The sequence below is a fragment of the Elaeis guineensis genome, chromosome 14, assembly GCF_000442705.2.
Source record: "Elaeis guineensis isolate ETL-2024a chromosome 14, EG11, whole genome shotgun sequence".
Lineage (NCBI taxonomy): Eukaryota > Viridiplantae > Streptophyta > Magnoliopsida > Arecales > Arecaceae > Elaeis > Elaeis guineensis.
The window spans coordinates 49,234,321-49,254,075 of NC_026006.2; the positions used below are offsets into that span (position 1 = coordinate 49,234,321).

Below are 19,755 nucleotides of genomic sequence, written 5' to 3' on the forward strand. Positions count from 1 at the left end.
GGAAGGAAATTTGGCCAAAAATAGAGAAAAAATGGGGTGTCGGTCTTTGTGGGTTTTTCAGTTGGTCCGACGGCCGACGGCTGTGTGCAATGATATGGAAGGATGGGAAAGAAAAAGAGGAAGAAGGGCTAGGGCTTACCTCAGGCTCCGGTGATGTCTCCAATGAGGATTTTAGGCGGGCACGATGAGGGTATGCTGCGGCTTCAACGGAAGAAAAGAGGAAGAAAAAAAGAGGAAGGATGGTACTCATCATGGATGGCTTTGGAGAGAGGGGGAGATTTATAGAGGACTTCCCAGGATTCTGGCAGCCTTAGAAGTCCGATTCCTAGTCGGATTCAATGGAGAAGAAGACTCCCGACTCTCTGTTTTTTTTTGCCCTAAGATTCATGTGGTGAAAAATCTAGGGCCGAGTATCACACAAAGGCCATAATTGGATGGGTCCCACATAATACACAGGACAGCATGTCTTATGCAACTTTGTTGGCCCCATCACAGTTTTTAGTCAAGTGTTGGAAGGGGTTCCCATCTCATAGTGTGAAAGCACTCGGGAGAAGAGAATCGACAACACAATAGAAGCTCCTACATTGTTATGTCTCCCACCTCAACATTTAGTAACCTGTTAAATGACATCTTTTTTTGAAAGGGTGTTGCACTAATCTTATCCACAAAAGCACTTTTCATAGATATTACTAATACTTTGACACAAACAAGGTCTTTCTGGTCACCTCTCATTATTGACACAGTCATGTATATGGGTTTAGATAGCAAAAAAATATTCATTTTTAGTTATTCATTCCCATCAACCATCTAAATTTGCAGGTTTCCATGGTTAGGGAGTTTTAAAATATTTGGTGTATATATTTTTCAATTATCTTCTCTTCCTTGGGAAACAGCCTTCTGTTCACAAGTAAATCAAGTTCACTTCGATGGCTTAAGTAAGCAATGCAAGGCTCAATAAGCCCATGAATTAACCTAACATTGTGATGCTTATATGCTAAAACCTTCATTCATGAGGTAAGAAACCAAGGATTATGGAATCATTCCAAACTACTCGATTTGCGGTGTATCGAGCTGTGTAGGCAGCGGATCGAGATGGTTCCGCCAATCAAAACAAGAAACCACGAAGGAGTGGGAGAAGGTGAAGTAAAGAGAGAAAATGAGATAGAGAGGGGGAGGGAAGGAGAGAGAGAGAAGGTTGCTGGAGGGCCATTGAGTTGTCGTCGATGCTCTTGGAAAGCCAGAGGTGGGGCTCCATCCTCCTCTTGATCGAAACAAGGGCTTTGATCTTGGTTGTATTTTTTTATTTTACTTTTATCAGGTGAAGTCGGCAATTGTTTCTTTTTTTTTTTGGTGATTGTTTGGTGAAGTTGGCAAAAAAATAAAAATTGACAAAAATAAAAATCACAAAAAAATTGAAACGATGAAGTCAGCAACGACTTCATTTGATAAAAGCAAAATAAAAAATGAAACGGGCCCGAACCTCCTATTTCAATTGAGAGGACAGAGCCCCTCCTTCGGCTTTCTAGCAATGTGGGTAATGGTGCGGCAGCCTCCGAAGACCCTTTCTCCCTCTCCCTTTGCTTCCCTTCCCCCATCTCTCTTCTTCTTTCCCATTCTTTCTCCACCCTCTCTGCTGTGTTGGTTTGGACCCAGCATGGAATTACACGAGAGCATATCGAATCATGTTGCAGGCCGACCAATCTGGCCTCGGTACCAGCGCAACGAACCTTGTTAGATACCATTGCAATTATCTAGGGTTGTCTTTTGAATATAATGGATCTGAAGAATGCAATCCTTTATGGTGATCCTTAAAGAGGCATAAACTCAAACAATCTTATATAAGCTCCCTTAAGAATGAAGTTATCCACAAATAGCATATCATATCTAGGAAACATGTGGTTAGGTTATTGATACAGTAGAGGGGTGTGTACTTACATATAATGTGAGCTAGAATGTATTGATGTTTAATAGATCTTACTTATGGGTATCCCTTTGATATGACTTGATATAGGCAGCCATACAGTAACATGTTTTACATCAAAAAGAAGATTTGAGATAAAGCTTACCCACAATAAATAAGCTTCCCATGATACCATCAATAATATGACCTTCTGATAGCACCAACACTATGTATATAACACTTAAATTTTGTGTTACATATGTAAACATAGCTACATGTATCAATGTAGTTGTCATAAATTTTGCAATTATTCATTTTGTTAATTTGCAGAATAATTGTGTAAAATCAATTTGTACGATCAATTATTTGAACTTGTTCAAAGCACATGCTAAACTACAATCAGAAAAGATATATAGGATACTTTGTGATCCTAGATGTCCATGCTTAGGCAAGGTTGATTTAAGGATCCACCAAACTGATGTTATACTGATGAAATCTATATCTTGCTTGGAGACACTTTCATCCGTTACATTTTACAAGAGCAAAGATTTCATGACTCTTGCTCTGACAGAGGATTAGTATCTTGCAATCACTTGCACCATTCAACGGTAGATTGGATGCTCTATGAGTCTATGTTACCTTTAGCTTAGGCATCATATACGCATTTTTCTTCAGCCTAAATCAGTTTTAAAAAGTATCAGGACATGATGAGACTAAGATATCATTTTCTATGCTTTCAAGACAACACATGGCTTTGGACCATGTTCTTATATCCAAATATCATGCTGAACATCATGTTTCTAGTATTATTACTAACGTCTTTCATGTGATGGGAAACTTGATTTTGGTGAATTAGAAAAGCAATGGCCAATAACCCGATTCATTCATAAAATGGATTATGTCAAGGGAAGCTTATTTGTTGGGTGGATGTCTGGTCAGGACACCACCTCCCAAGATCCTTTCAGTACCATGCGATGCAGCAGGAAGAAAGAAGAAACAAAACAAAAGGAAAAACAATCAAAATACGTGGATCAGCCACAAAAGGGCTCGCCTCCACGGGGCATGCAAACTTCACTATGAAAAGAAAATTTTACAAGAGGAGACCTCACCCTCAACCCTTGTACACCCAATTCTCTCTCACCTGAAGTTCCCCTCACAAAAGCTCTCTCTCTTTTGAAGACCCCCCCTGAACCCCTGAAGAGCCTGGCGACCGCTGTCCAGGAGCCTCCTGCTCCTTCTCTCACAGCGCCTGAGCCTCTCTCTCTCCTCTGGTTCGTACGGCGGTGAGAAATCCCGAATCCACAACCTCTCTGTTTCGTCACAGGCCTTTTTAAAGGCTTAAACGGGTTTAAAACTTGATTAGAGAGTGATTAGGAGTCCTAAACAAAGCCAAAAACCCCCCTGGACCGTCGGATCAAGACCGGGAGCCCTCTGGGCCGTTGGATCGCGCTCCGGTCCACGGAATAGTGCCGTGGACCGTGAGAAACGCGTGGGAAACGCCCACGTGGTCCACAGACCGCTCCGTGGACCACCCGGTCCACGGTGGACCGGGAAAAGGGGCCAGCAGGCCGCTGGGTCGCGCGTCCCGCGCGGGCCTGGGCCTGGGTCGCGGGTCCCGCACGAGCCTGGGTCCCGCATCCCACACGGGCCTGGGACGCGCGTCCCGCGCGCCGCCGCCTGCGGCCGCGCCGCTGCCGCCTGCGGCCGCGCCGCTGCCGCCCGCCGCCGGTCGCCGGCGGTCCTCCACCGTCTCGATTCTCGTGCCAACTTCAAAAACTCGTATCTCCTCCATCCGAGCTCCGATTCAGGTGATCTTGGTCTCGTTGGACTCCATTTTTCGCCGCGAACCTCGCTGTGGGCTCAATGTGGGCTGAATCTTGAGGCATCAAATTCTAACAATCTCCACCTCGACTCGATATTCGGCCTCCTCCAAACTCCGAGAGCTTCTGGATCTCCTGGCCCCCATGCCCTGGGGCAATCGCCTGCTGATCATGGATGGGCAAACATGGGAGTCGAACCAGGCTGCTCGATCCCATCTCCATCGTATGCTGTGCTCCTCCTGACCTGAGACCTGCTCGGGGCATCATCCTGCGGCAATAGGAATCTTATCTTGCGACGTCGCCTCTCGTCCTCCCGAGTCTCCTGTCTCGTGCCCGATCCGCCTCCTGGAGCTCCACCTCGCTCTGGGCTCCGCCTGGCTCCCGATGCTCCACTTCGCACTGGGCTCCCTGCCAGGTAATAATGTCCTCTGCTCCCCTTCTTCCCCTCCAGCACAATCCTATCGCCGCGTAGCACCCTCAGGATTCCTCCACCAGCTACCGTCCTGTAGCCTCTCGAATCCAGTCTGCTAAGTGAGATAAGATTTCGTCTGAAATCGGGTATGTATCGGACCTCCCCCAATCTCCTCACTGCACCGTCATGTGTTCTCCAGCTGATCGTCCCAATGCCTCTGATCGCACAGCTCGATCCATCCGACAGATATACAGTGCTCTCACTGTTCTCCAGGGAGTCAAACTGCTCCTCTCTGCAACACACATGATAGGGGCATGCAGAATCTAATATCCACTGCTGGGAAGAAGTAGATACCTCGTCAGATATCTCAAAGACATCTCCATCTAAATCGCTGCCGGCCGTCGCTACAGCAGCCACCGTCCGATTTTTCAGTTGAGGGCAATCTCTGGCTAGATGCCCCAACTCCTCACACCGGTAACACCTGGTTTTGCTCAAGTCCCTCCTGGACTTAGACCGCCCTCGTTGCGATCTCCTGTCGCTTCGTCTACCGCCTCCTGCACCTCCAGAAGCCACCAAAGCTGAGCTATCGACACCTGAGCTCGAAGCTGGGTTCTCCCTCCTGAGAACCTCGTTCTGGAGTATCGCTGCGGTGACCTCGTCCATCTTGATAGTGCTCTTCCCCACTAGAAGAGCAGTCACCAAGGACTCGTACGAAGAAGAAAGCGACGCCAGCAAAACCAGCGCTCTGGTCTTCTCCTCAACGTTCTCGCCAACGCTGAGAAGGTCGGTGAGGATCTTCTGGAAGTGGCTCAAATGCTCCTGCACGCTCTGTCCCTCAGTCATCCGCAGTTGGTAAAACTGTCTCCAGAGGAAAAGAGTGTTGGTGAGAGACTTCGCCATGTACAACTCCTCGAGCTTCGACCACAGCACCGTCGGGGAAGTCTCGCTCAGCACATGGATCACCACCTCATCCGCCAGGTACATGCGGATGGTACTCACCGCCTGCATCTGTAGCCGTTTCCAATCCCGTACCTGCATGGTGGTCGGCTTCTCATCGCACAAGAGAGCTTCGATCAACCTCTGTTGGATGAGTACGTCCTTCACCCTTGCCTGCCACAAGGAGAAATTGCTCTTACCATCAAACTGGTTGATCTCCATCTTGATTGTTCCTGTTTTCTCCATCTTCAGTCTTGCTCACCACCACTGCAATCTGCGTCCTTGTACCGCCTTGCTCTGATACCACTTGTTGGGTGGATGTCTGGCCAGGACACCACCTCCCAAGATCCTTTTAGTACCACGCAATGCAGCAGGAAGAAAGAAGAAACAAAACAAAAGGAAAAACAATCAAAATACGTGGATCAGCCACAAAAGGGCTCGCCTCCACGGGGCACGCAAACTTCACTATGAAAAGAAAATTTTACAAGAGGAGACCTCACCCTCAACTCTTGTACACCCAATTCTCTCTCACCTGAAGTTTCCCTCACAAAAGCTCTCTCTCTCTTGAAGACCCCCCCTGAACCCCTGAAGAGCCTGGCGATCGCTGTCCAGGAGCCTCCTGCTCCTTCTCTCACAGCGCCTTAGCCTCTCTCTCTCCTCTAGTTCGTACGGCGACGAGAAATCTCGAATCCACAACCTCTCTGTTTCGTCACAGGCCTTTTTTAAAGGCTTAAACGGGTTTGAAACTTGATTAGAGAGTGATTAGGAGTCCTAAACAAAGCCAAAAACCCCCCTGGACCGTCGGATCAAGATCGGGAGCCCTCTGGGCCGTTGGATCGCGCTCCGGTCTACGGAATAGTGCCGTGGACCGTGAGAAATGCGTGGGAAACGCCCACGCGGTCCACAGACCACTCCGTGGACCACTCGGTCCATGGTGGACCGGGGCAAGGGGCCAGCAGGCCGCTGGGTCGCGCGTCCCGCGCGGGCTTGGGCCTGGGTCGCGGGTCCCGCATGGGCCTGGGTCCCGCATCCCACGCGGGCCTGGGACGCGCGTCCCGCGCGCCGCCGCCGCCCGCCGCCGGTCGCCGGCGGTCCTCCACCGCCTCGATTCTCGTGTCGACTTCAAAAACTCCTATCTCCTCCATCCGAGCTCCGATTCAGGTGATCTTGGTCTCGTTGGACTCCGTTTTTCGCTGCGAACCTCGCTGTGGGCTCAATGTGGGCTGAATCTCGAGGCGTCAAATCCTAACATTATTAGAATGTAAGTCTAAGTACAAATAAATACACACTGCTTCCTATTATAATTAACATAATGCACTTGCAGTCAAGCCCAACCAAATGCATGCTGAGTATGGTCCTTTACATTGTAATAGTTATATTGATGAGACACAATGAAGATGCATATCAAGCAACCTGCAGGAAGGAATATGATTTCTATAATTCAAATAAAATTGATTCTTGGAAGCACGTGCTTGTTGATTTTAGATGGCTATTGTCAAATATTAAGATGACTGTTGGTCTGGATTCGGTATCATTCGTTGCAGCAGAAAGAAAGAAGAAATAAAACGAGAACATAATCAAGTACTTGAACCAGCCTAAGTGCTACCTCCATGGGGCCTGCAAGCTTCACTATGAGAAAGAAAATAAGTACAAGTGGAGAACACTCATTCTCAACTCTCATACACAAACCTCTCTCAACAAGAAGCATTAATCCTTACAAAAGTTCTCACAAAATCCCCCAAGGAGATCTTCTCATAGGCCTGTCAGTGCCAGGGTCCTCGATGTCCTCGGATGCTTCCTGTGATCCAAGCCGCTACAACATGCTTCACGGCCACTCACACGGCCGTTCGGAGATACTCTCGGCTAGTTTGCCTGCTGCTTACGTCAAGCTGCTCCTTAGCCACTGCTGTTGATGTCCCTAATACTGCTGCTGCCTCTGCACTGTGTGTTGTGCTACTTATTGCTGCTCTTTTCTCGACCACACACCCAGAGCCTCATAGCTACTTTTGGCCTCTTAAAGACCTCAAATCCGCTCTTGATCGAATCCAAAGTCCTGATCAAATTCAAAAAATTCAGCCACCGTCTGATCGTGCCCGCGAGCATCTTGAGCCGCTTGATCATGCATAACAGGTTATAGACCCTATAAATGGACCAACAACTGCACCATGGATTGAAATTTCGCACCATAGACCGGGCGGTCCACGGTGCACCATGCCAGAAAACCACCATGGGCTAGACACCCGTGCACACCTAGGCCGTAGGAGTTCGAGCACATCCCGCAGGCCTGCACGCCCATGGGCCAGCTTGCGGGCCCCACTGTTCCTCATCTCCAGGCTCCTCACAATGTGCTCTCAAGTTGGGCTTCTCCACATCTGGATTTTCGCTGCTGTAGGTTGAATTCGAGGTACCAAATCTCAATAATCTCCACCTCAACTCGACTTCAGCTTCCACCTGACTTTGACAGCTTCTGGATCTTCTTGCCCCCATGCCCTAGAACAAACGTCTGCTATTCATAAATGGGCAAATATGGGAGTCGAGCCAGACTGTTCGATCCTATCTCCATCCTGCATGACCTGAGACTTGCTCGAGATAGCCTCCTGGTGATGTCGCGTATTATTCTCTCGACTCTCCCATCTCGCATTCGATCCACCTCCACCTGGAGCTCTATCTCGCACTGGGCTCCTACTGGCATCCTCAATGAAAGACGGCTTCTCCTTGCATAAGAGAGTATTGATCGACCCTTCGCGGTGGATCCATCTTGGTTGCGCTTGTTTTCTCCATCTTCAATCTTGATTACCATTGCTGCAACCTGGACTCTGGTATCACCTGGCTCTGATACCACTTGTTGGTTAGGATTCGGTACTGCTCGTTGCAGCAAAAAAAAAAATAAAACAAAAACATAATCAAGTATATGGATTAGTCCAAGTGCTACCTCCACAGGACATGCAAGCTTCATTATAAAAAAAAAATAAGTACAAGAGGAGAACACCCATTTTCAACTCTCATACACAAACTTCTCTCAATAAGAAGCACTCACTTGCACAAAAGCTCTCACAAAATGCCCCAAAGAGACCTTCTCATAGGCTTGCCAGTGCCAGGATCCTCGACGCCCTTGGATGCTTCTGTGATTCAAGCCGCTACATCATACCTCATGGCCACTCACACAGCCGCTCGGGGACACTCTCAGCTAGTTGCCTGCTGCTCATGTCAAGCCGCTCCTCAACCACTGCTGTTATTGTCCCTAGCACTGTTTCTGCCTCTGCATGGCATGCTGTGCTACTAATTGTTGCTCTTTTCTCGGCCGCACACCCAGAGCCTCACAGCTGCTCTCAACCTCATAAAGACCTCAAATCCATCTCTTGGTCGAATCCAGAGTCCTGACTAAATCTAGAAAATCCAGCCGTCGGCTGATTGCGCCAGCGAGCATCCTGAGCCGCTTGATCGTGCATAATAGACTGTAGACCCCTAAATGGACCAAGAACTGCATTGTGGACCACAATTTTGCACCGTAGATCGGGTGGTCCACAATGAATCGTGCCAGAAAACCACCATGGGCCATATGCCCACGTGCATGCTGGGTCGCACCTGCGGCTGGCCTGCACGTGCCTGGGCTGCACGCTCATGCTAGGTCGCAAGCATCAGCGCGCACCTGGACCACTAGCTCGCACACATTCCACTGGCCTACGCACCTGTGGGCCCCATTGGGCTGAGTGCTATGGGCCCCACTATTTCTCATCAATAGGCTCCTCATGATGTGCTCTTCAAGCTGGGCCTCTCCACATCAGGATTTTTGCTGCTGTGGATCGAATTCGAGGTACCAAATTTCAATAACCTCCACTTCGATTCGACTTTAACCTTCCTCTAACTTTGAGAACTTCTGGATCTTCTCATCCCTATGCTCTCAGGCAAATGCCTACTACTCATGGATAGACAAACATAAGAATCGAGCCAGGTCGCTCGATCTCATCTCTATCTTGCATGACCTGAGACCTGCTCGGAGTAGCCTCCTAGTGACATCGCATATCATCCTTCCGAGTCTCCTATCTCATGTTCGATCCACCTCCACCTAGAGCTCTACCTCGTACTGGGCTCCTACTGGCATCCTTAATGATAAATGGCTTCTCTTTGCACAAGAGAGCATTGATCGACCCTCTGCAGTTGATCTCCACTTTGATTGCGCATGTCTTCTCCATCTTCTTCAATCTTGATCACCACCGCTGCAATCTGGACTCTGGTACCACCTGCTTCTAATATCACTTGTTGGTTAGGATCCGGTACTGCTTGTTATAACAGGAAGAAAGAAGAAATAAAATAAAAACACAATCAAGTACGTAGATCAGCCTAAATGCTACCTCCACAGGGTATGCAAGCTTCACTATGGGAAAGAAAATAAGTACAAGAGGAGAATATCCACTTTTAACTCTCATACACGAACCTCTCTTAACAAGAAGCACTCACCCTTACAAAAGCTCTCATAAAATCCTCCAAGAAGATTCTCTCACAGGCCTGCCAGTGTCAGGATCCTCGACGCCCCTGGACGCTTTCTATAATCTAAGCCGCCACATCATGTCTCATGACTACTCACACAGCCATTTAGGGACACTCTCGGCTAGTTTGCCTGCTGCTCACGCCAAGCCGCTCCTCAACCGCTGCTATTGATGTCCTTAGCACTGCTGCTGCCTCTGCACGATGCGCTATGCTAGTCACTACCACTTTCTTCTTGGCCGCACACCCAGAGCCTCACAGCTGCTCTCAGCCTCTTAATGACCTCAAATCCGTCTCCTGGTTGAATCCAGAGTCTTGATCAAATTCAAAAAACCAAGCCGCCATCTAACTGCACCTGCAAGCATCTTGAGCTGCTTGATCACGCATAATTGGCTGTAGACCTGTAAATGGACCAACAACTGCACCGTGGATCGTGATTTCGCACCATAGACTAGGCGGTCCATAGTGGACCGTGCTAGAAAATCACCACAGGCCATGCGCCCACGCGCGCCTGGGCCGCGACAGCACTAAGCCACGGGCATCCGTGTGTGCCTAAGCAGCGGACCCGCATGTGTCCCGCAGGCCTGCATGCCCGTGGGCTGCGCGTTGCGGGCTCTATTGCGCTGCACGCTATGGGCCCCATTATTTCTCATCTCCGGACTCTTCACGACGTGCTCTTTAAGCTGGATTTTTTCGTATCTTGATTTTTGCTGTTGTGGATCGAATTTGAGGCATCAGATTCCAACAATGACAATACATGGAAATCTTCATAAATTTGTTTGTAAAAACAATCATAGCAAGGTGAATTCTTGATCACCAACGCTTGACCTGTTTTTTTTTATAGGAAAAAAATTGAAGTTAATGCACTATAATTTACATAATTGATACTAACACAAGCCAGTAATATATTGGTGAAGAATATGGAAGATACGCAAGTTTACAGATGATGAGGAAAATGTACTCAGCTGTGGATTTGATCAGTAAAAAATTCTGTGAGGTGACAATGTCCGTATAAAGTTTTGCGGACGGTGCCGGTCTAGGACATATGATACTCACATATTGCAGGAGAGGATGCATTAGATAGGGAGACAGCTCCATCATAGAGGAAGGCATTTGGTGAGACTACTTTTTTTTCCTTTCTTTAGATAGTTTACAATTACAACCCATACTCAGGCATGAAATATTAGGATTTGTGATTAAATTCAGCTTTTGCATGCTACAGTATTAGAATGGGTTTGCATGATGTTTTTAAGAAGTGACCGTGATGCTGATGATCCTTCCCCATGAATGAAGGAGCTGGAGGTGGAATTTGGGCATGAACAAGATATTTTTTACATGGACTAGCAAGGAGGAGGATGTCATATCTCACTGCAGTCCAAAGATGAGTATCATGCAATGCCTCAATTAAAAAATAAGGCTATCTAGCGTCTATGCCTTATCCTCAGACATGAAAACAGAAAAGCAATTTAATCCCTTCATGGGTTGCTTCATCTGTTTGACCTGATCCAACATGCAATACATGCAGCGAGACAATTCGCTGGTGTCTCTGGTGTGCAAACCATTTATGTGTTCTTCCACAGGTGAATTTGATAGCTCATTTTACTTCTTGCTTACCTCTACCTTAAAATTGAAACCTACAATAATACTAAATGAGCGTTCTACTATAGACTTGCCTATCTTCTTTGGAAACTTTTCTATCCTCAAAGACACTCTCATCATCTTGCATGAGTCTAGATTATTTATGTTCTTCGCATGCTACCCATATGGTACTTTTTCCATTTTTTTGGTTTATAATAGGCACCTGCTCTAATGACTAACATAGTCAACTTTTGCGGTGTTATGCTCGATGTTAAACTTCATAAAGAACTAATACAAATGGGAAGACAATTGTCGATAAATACCATATAATTCCAGCAAAGAAAGAATGTAGATAGGTCCAAATGCTTGATGGTGAAAAGAAGAAATTCTACGTCATAATAAATTTTGATTGCAAAATATATGAAGCTATAACTCCTCAAAAATATATAATACTAGAATTGGATATTTACAAAAAGATTATTATGAGGAAACAAACTACATAGAGAACATGAAATTCATCGAGCTTTAAGAAATTTAGGAAAAAGAAAAAGACTACCTAGAGAAAAATCAACAAGCTTCGCAGCAACCGCCACAGCGGACCCACTAGATGATCCTCCAGGTACTCGATCGGGAGCGCATGGATTCCTAGGTGTGCCATGATGCACGTTTTCTCCATCTATACTGCTATGAAAAATATAATAATAAATTGGATGCTTTTTCTCATGGTACAAAAGCATTAAAATCTATTAGTGACTGAAACCTCCCAAGACTAAAACATCAACCTAGAAGATTCACTAGAAGAATAGCAAAGGCACATTAAACTGTACCCATCCTACAGAAGGTGCAACATGAAAGATAGGAAACAGATTAATCTCGTGGCAAAAGTTATGAGATAAACATGCAACTAATGGGAGCATCTATAGACGAACAAGAAAAAGCATTATAAGCAACAATTATAACCTGTATGCCATCTCATCCATGACAGTTATACCGACACAGACTGCGCCGGCATCAATAGCTGCCAAAACAACAGGAGATGTGGATGTAGCTGGACCATGCGTCTTTGCCCACTCAGGACTGCCAAAGCCCGTGACACGACCACTGATATCAAATCTGCAAATTAAAGATAACATCGAACAAAATTGAATATACTCGGATAAGACCACAGCGTAGCAACAAGACTAACGATCAGAAACAACTCCAACTTGAGCTCTTTAGCAAATAAAGAGTAATTATTACAAAAAGAAGAGAATAAGACGATGTAATTAAGATTCTAATGTGGTGGTACAGAAAATCAGAAAATCGGATAGACCCGAGAGAGAGAGGAGCGCACATATCTTTGACGGCGAAGGTGAGGCCCTGCAGAGGTTGGTGAGGAGGAGAGTGAGGTGGAGGGCGCAGTTCAAATCTTTCGACGAAGGCTCCGTAATCATCGTCTCCTTTCACCTCCATCCTCGTCCAAGTACGTGAATTTCTGGTTCCAGAGCGCGATATCTGATAAATTGGTTGGTGGTCACAAAATTATTTGGTTACCATTCTTTATCCGCTGGGATCCCGTACGATCATTCCTATCCGGAAGAAACCGTTGCTGCCGTCAACAAGAAATAGAATGGATGATAAGATAGCACTTGTGGGACCATGATCCCTCCCAGCCGTCCATAAACACATTCCTCGTCATCTCGCCTTTGTCCGTACAAAAACGACCCCCACGCGCATCTCTCCATCGAGCTGGAGGATAGAGGTCGCGCTGGCGGACGAGGGAGAAGCCACCCTGTTATGATCCAGATGGTGTGCCCAAGGCCCAGGGGATCAAGGCTAAAGCCAAGGTCCATCATTCATGAGGACTTCATTGAGGCTCTAGGGCTAGTTGGGCCCTAGGTTGAAAGGCTGTGGACCTTTCGGATTCTTGAGGTCTAGGTTATGTGAGCCTTAAAGGGACCAACTCTTTATGGGCCAGGTCAGGGCCCAGGATAGGTGAGATTAGGTTGAGTCATGGGTGTACATGGTCTTGGGTTAACCTAATCTCCCATAGAGTTGGTCAAGGGAGTTTTGGGTTTGGGTCACTTGACCCGGTGTTTATATATACATGTACTTGTATAGGTTTGATCAAGCCAAGTAATAGAAGAACTCTTTCTCCCAAGTCTCTCTCTCTCTTCTCCCTCTCTCTCCAGCAATCTTCCACGCACCAGGAGCAAGAAACCCTAGGGTTTCTTGCCGCCAGTCCATAAAAGGAAAGAAAGGAAGGGAGGTGCTAGCCCCTTCCCCCTTGCAGCCGCCAGCCATTTCTTCTCCCCCCTCTCTTGCAGTCGTCCAAACACCAGGTCCAAGATCTGGAATCTCTTGAGAAGAGGTTGGTACAAGTCTCTCTTAGATCTGGAGTTGATTTGAGGTCGTTTGAAGCGCGGGTGAGATCTCCATCAACAGATCTACAAAAAAGGCTGCAGCAGGACAGATCTGCGAGATCTGTCTCCATCTACCTTCTTTCCTGTCTAGAACACCCCGATTTGAGATCTACAAATTGAAGGACCTCGGTCTAGGTCTGATCTGGTTGGGTATCAGATCTTGAATTTTTTAGAGGTGATTTCAGAGGTGTTCTTCATCTGGAACGAAAGGCTGACGAAGAAGACAGCAACCAGGCTGATTTCGTCAAGGACCTTGGATCGTGTCCAGAAGTCTCCAGATCTGTTCGTTGCTGGTTCCGCTGCACCAAAGGTCCATGGGAGGAGCCGGGATCGTGCTCCAACAGTTGGTATCAGAGCTACGGTGGTGAGGAAGCGGTTCCAAGTGCGAGAAGTTGAAGATCCCAAGTGCTGAAAATTTTCAGCAAGGTACCATCAAGGTATATTCTACACTTCTTGATTTTATATTGCTTGTTTGGCTTGGATCCAGTCATGGGCAGCAATATGAAGGTCGATTTCGAGAAGTTTGATGGCAAGGAGAATTTTTTCATGTGGAAAATCCGGGTGGAGGATCTTCTGGTGCAAGCAGATTTGGATCAGGCTTTGGATGAGAAGCTTGAGGGAATGACAGATAGACAGTGGGCATCGTTGGAGAAGAAAGCATGCTCGGTGATCAGAGGATGTTTGGCGGATGCGGCGTTGTATTCGGTGCTGGAAGAAAAGACCCCGAAAGGCCTTTGGTTGAAGTTGCACACCATGTATATGGGGAAGAATATGTGCAACAAGCTGATGCTGAAGAAGAGGTTGTACAGTCTTCGGATGCAGGAGGGATCTAATGTGATTGGCCACATTCAGAGGTTCGACCAGTTGTGCACGAAGTTGATGAATATCGGGGTGAAGCTGGATGAGGAGGACAAGTCCCTGTTGTTTTTGTGTTCACTACCAGGATCATATGATTCTTTGGTGACTACACTGCTCTACAGCAAAGAGACTCTGGAGTATGAGGACATGGTCTCAGTGCTGAGGTCTAATGAGCAGAGGAAAAAATTGACCAGAGATCGGGCTCCCCAGGAGGGTTTGGCAGTAGGGGAGAGGACAGGTAGAGGCAGAGGCAGAAGCAAGTCCAGGGGGTGGTCCAAGTCCAGGAAGGGAAAAAGAGAGGTGAAATGCTTCAAGTGCAAAGAGTTCGGGCACTTCAAGCGAGAATGTCCACTATGGAAGAGCAAGAAGGGAGAAAGAAGTGGCTCAGAATCAGTGAGTGCAGTTGCTAGGCAGCAGGTGGAGGATGATCTACTTGTGGTATCAATGGTCACAGGCATTACACAGAGGAGTGGACACTAGACTCTGCGTGCTCACATCACTACACACCACACAGATCTTAGTTTGCGACATACACCAAGATAGATGAGGGATCAGTGACTCTAGGCGACAATCATCCTTGCAAGGGGGCTGGGATAGGGACAGTCAGGGTGAGGATGTTTGATGGGATTGTGAGGATATTGACAAATGTAAAGCACATCTCGGAGCTGGAAAAGAATCTGGTGTCACTAGGCTATTTGGAGCGCAGTGGATACAGCTTCAGCAGTAGGGCTAGAAGCGAAGTACTGAACATCTCCAATGGAGCTATGGTAGTGATGAGAGGCAGGAGGTTGGACAATAACCTCTATCGCATGGAGGGATCTGTGGTGACCGAAGAGTCTGATGCAGCAGCTGCAGCACAGGACCAGTAGGAGGCTTACAAGATGTGGCATTACCGCCTAGGCCATATGGGTGACAGGGGGCTGAGGGAGTTGAGCAGGAGAAGACTCATCTTTGATCTAAAGGATGGTGCTACAGGAGAGATCTGTGAGCCTTGCCAGATGGGAAAGCAGAGGAGAGTTCAGTTCAACATCAGTACAGCCCCTCTGGAGTTAGTACACACGGATGTGTGGGGACTAGCCCCAGTTTTAGCTAGGAATGGGGTCAGATACTTCATGACCCTGATTGATGATTTCTCAAGGAAACTCTGAATTTACTTCATGAGAGAGAAGTCAGAGGTCTTCACCAAGTTCAAGATCTAGAGAGCTGAGGTGGAAAAGGAGCAGGGGAGGAGTGTGAAGTGTCTGAGGTCAGACAATGGTGGGGAGTACACCAGCAGAGAGTTCCAGGATTACTGTGAGGAGTGTGGGGTCAGAAGACACTTTTCAGTTAGAGAAACTCCACAGCAGAATGGGGTGGCCAAGAGGATGAACAGAATACTTTTGGAAAAGGCACGATGCATGAGGTTGTAGGCAGGGCTTCCAAAGGAGTTCTGGATTGACACAGTTGACGCAGCGGGTTACTTGGTCAATCGGTCACCTCATACCAGGTTGGATGGCAGGCTTCCAGAGGAGGTGTGGTCTGGGAGGACAGTTGGACTGGGCCATCTACGGGTATTTGGGTGCACGGCCTATGTGCACATTGGAGCTGGTGAGCGGAGCAAGCTAGACGCCAGATCACTCAAGATGGTGTTTCTAGGCTATCCGTGAGGAGTCAAGGGATACAGGCTGTGGGATCCCTTGAAAAAGAAGGTCATCATTAGTCGGGATGTGACTTTTGATGAGGAGTCAGTCCTACGGAGGTGAGCAGGTATGGAGGAGCAGCAGGAGGAGGTCCAGCAGGGCGCTGCTGGACAGCTTACCTCTTTTATTTTGCCTCTTGCAGGTACTACGGGAGGATATGACATTCAGGTGGAGAACCTACCTAAGGTGTCTCCATAGGTGGAGAGGACTCGAACGGATGATCGAGGTGGAGAGGTCCAGCAGGAGCGAGCTGGACCGAGGACTAATATCGATGTTGCCCTACACAAGCCCAAGAGGACCATCAGGCAACCGGACCGATATGGCTTCGAGGAGACGCTGTCATATGCCCTGGTGACAGTGAATGGAGACCCATATACATATCAGGAGGCTATTGAAAGACAGGACAGAGAGCGGTGGGTCCAGACGATGTCCGAGGAGATGCAGTCTCTCCACAAGAACCAGACATGGCGATTGGTGCAGTTGCCACAGGGGAAGAGGCCCATTGGCTGCAAATGGGTCTACAGTCGCAAGGACAGAGTGGAGCTGGTTGAGGCCTTGGGACACCAAGGTGGAGATTGTTATGATCCAGGTGGTGTGCCCAAGGCCCAGGGGACCAAGGCTAAGGCCAAGGTCCATCATTCATGAGGGCTTCATGGAGGCTCTAGGGCTAGTTGGGCCCTAGGTTGAAAGGCTGTGGGCCTTTCGGGTTCTTGAGGTCTAGGTTATGTGGGTCTTAAAGGGACCAACTCTTTATGGGCCAGGTCTGGGCCCAGGACAGGTGAGATTAGGTCGAGTCATGGGTGTACATGGGCTTGGGTTAACCTAATCTCCCATAGAGTTGGTCAAGGGAGTTTTGGGTTTGGATCACTTGACCCGGTGTTTATATATACATGTACTTGTATAGGTTTGATCAAGCCAAGTAATAGAAGAACTCTTTCTCCCAAGTCTCTCTCTCTCTTCTCCCTCTCTCTCCAGCAATCTTCCATGCACCAGAAGCAAGAAACCCTAGGGTTTCTTGCCGCCAGTCCATAAAAGGAAAGAAAGGAAGGGAGGCGCTAGCCCCTTCCCCCTTGCAGCCGCCAGCCATTTCTTCTCCCCCCTCTCTTGCAGTCACCCAAACACCAGGTCTAGGATCTGAAATCTCTTGAGAAGAGGTTGGTACAAGTCCCTCTCAGATTTGGAGTTGATCTAAGGTCGTTTGAAGCGCGGGTGAGATCTCCATCAACAGATCTACAAGAAAGGCTGCAGCAGGACAGATCTGCGAGATCTGTCTCCATCTACCTTCTTTCCTATCTAGAATATCCCGATTCAAGATCTATAAATTGGTGGACCTCGGTCCAGGTCTGATCTAGTTGGATACCAGATCTTAAATTTTTTAGAAGTGATTTCAGAGGCATTCTTCATCTGGAACGAAAGGCTGATGAAGAAGACAGCAACCAGACTGATTTCGTCAAGGGCCTTGGATCGTGTCCAGAAGTCTCCAGATCTGTTCGTTGCTGGTTCCGCTGCACCAAAGGTCCGTGGGAGAAGCCGGGATCGTGCTCCAACATGCCCCACCGCCAACAAAGGAATTATTGTCCAGAATGATTTTATCATGTCTATCTTATATCAGCCAATACTAAGTCAACATTGCATCTAAAAAATATTTTTTTTTTTGAAAAAATAAAAATTATCAGCTGCCTAATAGTGATTTTTTTATTTAAAATTTGTAATAAAACTTGAATAACAGTGCATCTTTTTCTAATAATAAAATAAAAAAAATATATCCCACATGGTGGCTGTCTTTTTTTTTTTGCAGATTGCTTTTGATGACCTATAAGTTGAGCTTCACTCGGACCTTCATGCTCTTCGATATGCCACTCTATTTGCATGATAGCCTCCTGTGTAGCTCTTCCTTATCTATATGGCCTTTTGCATAATATGAAGCTCCTTGATGGTACATCTTATCTATCATATTTTCGAAATGTACAGCAGTATTTTCAACGGATTGGAACTGGCTCATGTCATCATACATGTATGTGGCCGATGATATAAATAGATGGAATGTAAGAAATTCTGGAATCGAGAATGAAGAGGAAGTATGTCATGCATGTGTGCGGTCGATGACATATATGCCCGCATCTCTGGGCACATCACTATCCACTATAGGGAACTGGTCCTTTATAAGTCTTGAACTAGTATTCAATGGGACATTATTGATCATGTAAGGACTAGAGGCACTAATCTGTTCGCTCCCCTGAGTTGTCATTCATATATCTCGTTCATCACTTCATTATTGTTCCGGTCAGAAATAGGTCCGATATTTTCAATGGGTTAAACATCAGGTACAACTTACATTGGACAAGCAAGAATGCGAACTTACAGTTGAAAAGATAATCTTAACATCTTCATCTTCGATAATCAAAACAAGTTCATACTTCAATACTATTGGCTGCACAATAGTAAGATATTTATATATTATCATTATTTTATTTTTTCTTCTGTCTACATGGAAGATTGTACATAACTTATCCTTCAACTCCTCAAATTTCATTCCATATCTAATTCTAACAGCCTTTTGTAGTCTCCTACTGTACTCTATTCTATATGATTCGTTAATCATGGAACCATTAATATAGCATAAGCCATGACTATTTCTCTTATATTTCACTACATATACAATAAATTGAGTAAGTTTAGCATGCTTTGAATAAAATCACCATACCTACATTAAGGGTGCGTTTGGTTAGCCATTAAAAAAATATTTTTTTTATTTTTTAATTTTTAAAAAGCAAAAATTAAAAAGCAATATTTGGTAACACCATAAAAAAGTAAAAAGTAAAAATCAAAAAAATCAAAATAATTACTTTATATGCAAAGCAAAAATTTTTTACTTTCCAAAACTTACTTTTCTGTTTTTTTTGTTTCCACACATCTAAAACGCCAAATCAAAAGGTAAAGAGTCCGAATCCTTCTTTCTTGTTAAGCTCTTCACCTCCTCACCCCCTTCTCCCTCTTTTCCTAAACTCTTCTCTCTCATCAGGCTTTTCACCTACCGTCCCCAAACGTTGCTTTTTATTTTATAGCAACGTAGTTATCAAACATACTTTTTACTTTTTTATTTTTACTCAGTAGCAAAAATAAAAAAATATTTTTTGAAAATCAAAAATCAAAAATCAAAAAATATAACTAAATGCAATCTAAATAAATCCACTACTACAAAATTTTAGAAATTGAGTGGCTCCTGTCACATAAGACAAGGACATGGATATTTTTAGAAGCTTGATAATTTCCCAAACTCCAATTGCAGATAAGTTTATTTGAGCTTTTGATGCAATTTTATCATGCTTTGAGACCTTTACATATGCGCTAGTATAAGTTTTGGCATGCTTCGTTGATTCTTTGAGTACTCCATCAAGGACATTTTTTTTAAGCACTTAGTGAAATAGCTATTCATTTTCTTAACTAGATGAAAATCTATTGGATTCCTATAAGCTGAATTTCTCCTCAACTAGGTTGAAGTGTTGACTAAAATGGGAGGGTGATGTGCGCTTTTATCAGTTGAGGAGCGAGAGAATTATAGCAAGAGAAAACAGTATCTACATCATTGTCTGATAATATCAATACCTCCAGAATAAATTCCTATAGCCCTTTTGTTAGGATGAAAAGTGGGACTTGCACAAGTCTTAACATAATGAATTTCTAA

The 19,755-nt window shown here is 46.0% G+C and overlaps 1 protein-coding gene across 3 annotated transcripts in view; it reads right to left on the minus strand.

Moving 5' to 3' along the window:
• Positions 1-12,707, minus strand: part of LOC105057808 (amidase 1) — a 49,303-nt gene extending 36,596 nt beyond the window's left edge. Inside the window, exons 1-3 of one of the 3 annotated variants that reach the window (XM_029268311.2) lie at positions 12,465-12,705; positions 12,092-12,244; positions 11,688-11,815 (exon numbers count right to left, since the gene is read on the minus strand). In XM_029268311.2, the coding sequence (XP_029124144.2) occupies positions 11,688-11,815; positions 12,092-12,244; positions 12,465-12,583 (400 nt within the window). In that variant the 5' untranslated portion in view covers positions 12,584-12,705. Of the gene's footprint in view, positions 1-11,687; positions 11,816-12,091; positions 12,245-12,464 lie in introns of all 3 variants that reach the window. The other 2 variants (XM_073248351.1, XM_073248352.1) reach the window with 2 other exon arrangements.
• Between the last annotated feature and the right edge of the window lie 7,048 nt (positions 12,708-19,755).